This window comes from Priapulus caudatus, unplaced genomic scaffold, assembly GCF_000485595.1.
Source record: "Priapulus caudatus unplaced genomic scaffold, Priapulus_caudatus-5.0.1 Scaffold1297, whole genome shotgun sequence".
In the NCBI taxonomy this organism is placed as follows: Eukaryota; Metazoa; Priapulida; class Priapulimorpha; order Priapulimorphida; family Priapulidae; genus Priapulus; species Priapulus caudatus.
This window is the reverse complement of record NW_014578358.1, coordinates 7499-10362: the sequence shown is the minus strand read 5'-3', so window position 1 is coordinate 10362 and position 2864 is coordinate 7499. Positions and strand designations below refer to the sequence as shown.

Here is a 2864-nt window from a genome sequence, read left to right as displayed (position 1 = left end):
AATTGTTGAATAGAGGCGTTATTACTAAGGTATTTCCCATCGAAATAATACATAAGATAGGCTAATAATATTTAATCGAGTCTTTTGGACACCGAAAGTTCCTAGATAAATATTATAATAAGATCTCCAGCACAACCTAGGCTCTCCTTGCCACTACACTAAAACGTAGATTTGGGCTTTTCTTATAACCAATATGTACATATTTATCCTGTGTTGCGCTTTCAGGAAGAGTTTCAGAACATGAACCACAACGCTTACTATCGCACAGAGGAAGAACTGAAGGAGCCTCTGATCAATGTCGATTCACCTGTTTATAAGCTTGGCCTCCGCCTGGTATCGATTGAAGTAAAGCAAGTCAACTGCTACTTCCACGATAGATGGGTTGAAAGCGGCGATGATGGTTAGTAAATGCACATTAGTTTGACATTTATGTACTGAGCAGGTGTATAGGCTATGAATGACGATGTGTAGCTATGTAATGCGGTGAGGCAACAGTATTTTAGAGCCGAGTGTAGGCGCGACAGCAGTCGCTGAGAAAAGCGTTTGATCTCTTACAAGGTCCATCACACCCGACGCCCATTCGATAGACATCGCATAAGCTGTTCTTCATTAGTATATGGTTCTCTATTTATATCCTGCTTCTCCCTTACATTTTCCCCATCCTCAGAGTCCTTATGATCCTTTTTCGTATTTGCTATAGATATGATACATAATACAAGCCCAGCCTATGTTCAACATATATATCGGTCTCTCTTGCCTGCTCTCTGGGTTTACTGTTGTTTCCTACTGGCTACAGGCCGTTTAGTTTGTCTCTTTTAGAGCTATAGTAGAGGTTGTCCATTTTCCGACTTAAGTAAACCCCCTGAATTGATTGACTCTTGAATTTGTCATTTGAATTTGACTCATTGGTTTTAACAACCATGCAATACATCTTAAACTTTGACTTTTGCTTCGGAGAAGATATGCTACCTTGATGTTTGTACCATTTTGCTGCCCCCATGTGGTCACCCCTTCTTCCCCTCGAAGTTGACAATTGTCGACTTGCCTTGCCCCCATATTCTCTTTCTTCCCCGTGGATAGGTCCCGCAGTTTGTCCGAGCATGGGCTACACCGCCATGGCACATTATGGTCACGATTGGCTTGATCAAGAAAAGTAGGGGATTTCCTGCATCCAGTCGCAGCATGGCTGGCTAGCAATCAGGCGGGTCTTTATTGCTGATGTTTGCATGCGTACTGCCAGCCTGCTCTGTTTAGCTGTCTACGACCACTCACGGACTTCCTTCTCCGCTAATTCTTGACCTACACTCATATCTCGGCCGTCTGGGTGTACACTCCCAAGCACAAGTTCCCAGGCATAATAGTCGACTCTATTTGTGAGGGATGCACTAATGAAACAGGAAGGCTCTAGTAACTAGAAGTCTGTTTCAGTGGCACTAATATGACTTCTCCTTCTGTAAAGTATCAACAATATTTTGGCACAATTGGTATCCCCACGCCAACTACCTTGGCATAAATTATCCTGGCAAAAGTGAGGTCAGGCATCTGTCATTCCTAAATCTAGGTCAAGCTTCACGGGGAAGAGTCGGAGATTTCCCCAGGAGGCTCAGGCTGGTCTAGCGATGGTCTTCCAGGCCAACGTCAGCTTACCTGTTAGACATGCTTCATCAGCATGTCCGCACAATTCCACTTACATATCATACACGCTGCCACACCTCACACGTCTCTTTCCACCTATAGGTGGTGTCTACCCAGGACACGTTAGTTAGGAGGCCCGACACTGTTGCAAACTCAGCAGCTGAGTATGGGTGGGTGTTTCTATCCATTAATAGTCTTCTACTGCAATCATCTTCTGTCCATGTGGTGCATCATCATAATCCTGATACACACATATTTACATGATGTTTTATTGTACTGCAATAAATCGTTATAAATCGACGCCGCTACAGACAAAATGACGAGATAAATAATTCCTACCTGATGTGTATAGTATTTATCGTGTGCACCAGTTTTGTTTGCTTTTTAGATGTAAAGACGTGAATGCTAATCATTTTATTTAACTTCCAGGTGACATTGCTGAGGCCCGTGCTCACGCGAAGTCGTATGTTCGTTCGTTTCGCATTTGGGCGCACAGCGAATTGCTTCACGGTCTATCCGATAGCCGTTCACTCGAGGAGAAGGCAAATATCCTCGACGCCTTCTTCAAGAGGTTTGAAGATGCAGTGGCAGAGAATCCGCGAGACCATGGCAAGGATTATATTGTTGCTTATGTTCATATGAGAAAACTGGAATGATATTTTAGTAGATTTGAACACATGCAATTTGGTGTCTAATTGGGAAATGAAGCGCGTCATGTAAAAGGCGAATAGTGTAGGCCCTACGTGATAAATTAATGTTTTTGCGTGACGTTGCTCTCTTTCGTGACAATGCGATCCTTCACCAACTCATGTTCTTGACACCTTTGTGTTCTCACCGCGTGTCATCATCGGGCTACTGATCAATCCCAGATTGGTTTTCACTTGATAGTAATCATCACGTGACCACACTAGCATCCCCACATGGATGCTTTTCATGGCAAAATCAACAACACAATAGCATTAATAATCTAATCTAAATTAAACTAACCACTTTTCCTATATTCCCATTGGGCACTTTATGTAAGTATTGGATAGCGCCATATTTTCCCAACGCATGGGGACGGCATGTCCTGGTGACAACGGCCATCATAAATTAATATTCTTGTTGACTTTGAGTTCATTTGTCGGGTGAATAGTCAGATGCAGCTGATGTACGTAATAGAACGAGCGTAGCAGCAGATCAAAGCAGAGGGGCGCAGCTCAGGCAAGGGAAGGGAAAATATTACATTC

The 2864-nt window shown here is 43.3% G+C and overlaps 1 protein-coding gene across 1 annotated transcript; it reads left to right on the top strand.

The window, feature by feature from the left end:
• The first annotated feature begins 11 nt into the window (after positions 1–11).
• Positions 12–2689, top strand: LOC106816138. The gene is made up of 3 exons (XM_014820693.1): positions 12–29; positions 226–400; positions 2065–2689. Exons 2-3 carry the CDS (start codon positions 241–243, stop codon positions 2289–2291), a joined length of 387 nt encoding a protein of 128 aa, XP_014676179.1. The 5' UTR covers positions 12–29; positions 226–240; the 3' UTR covers positions 2292–2689.
• Positions 2690–2864: the final 175 nt, after the last annotated feature.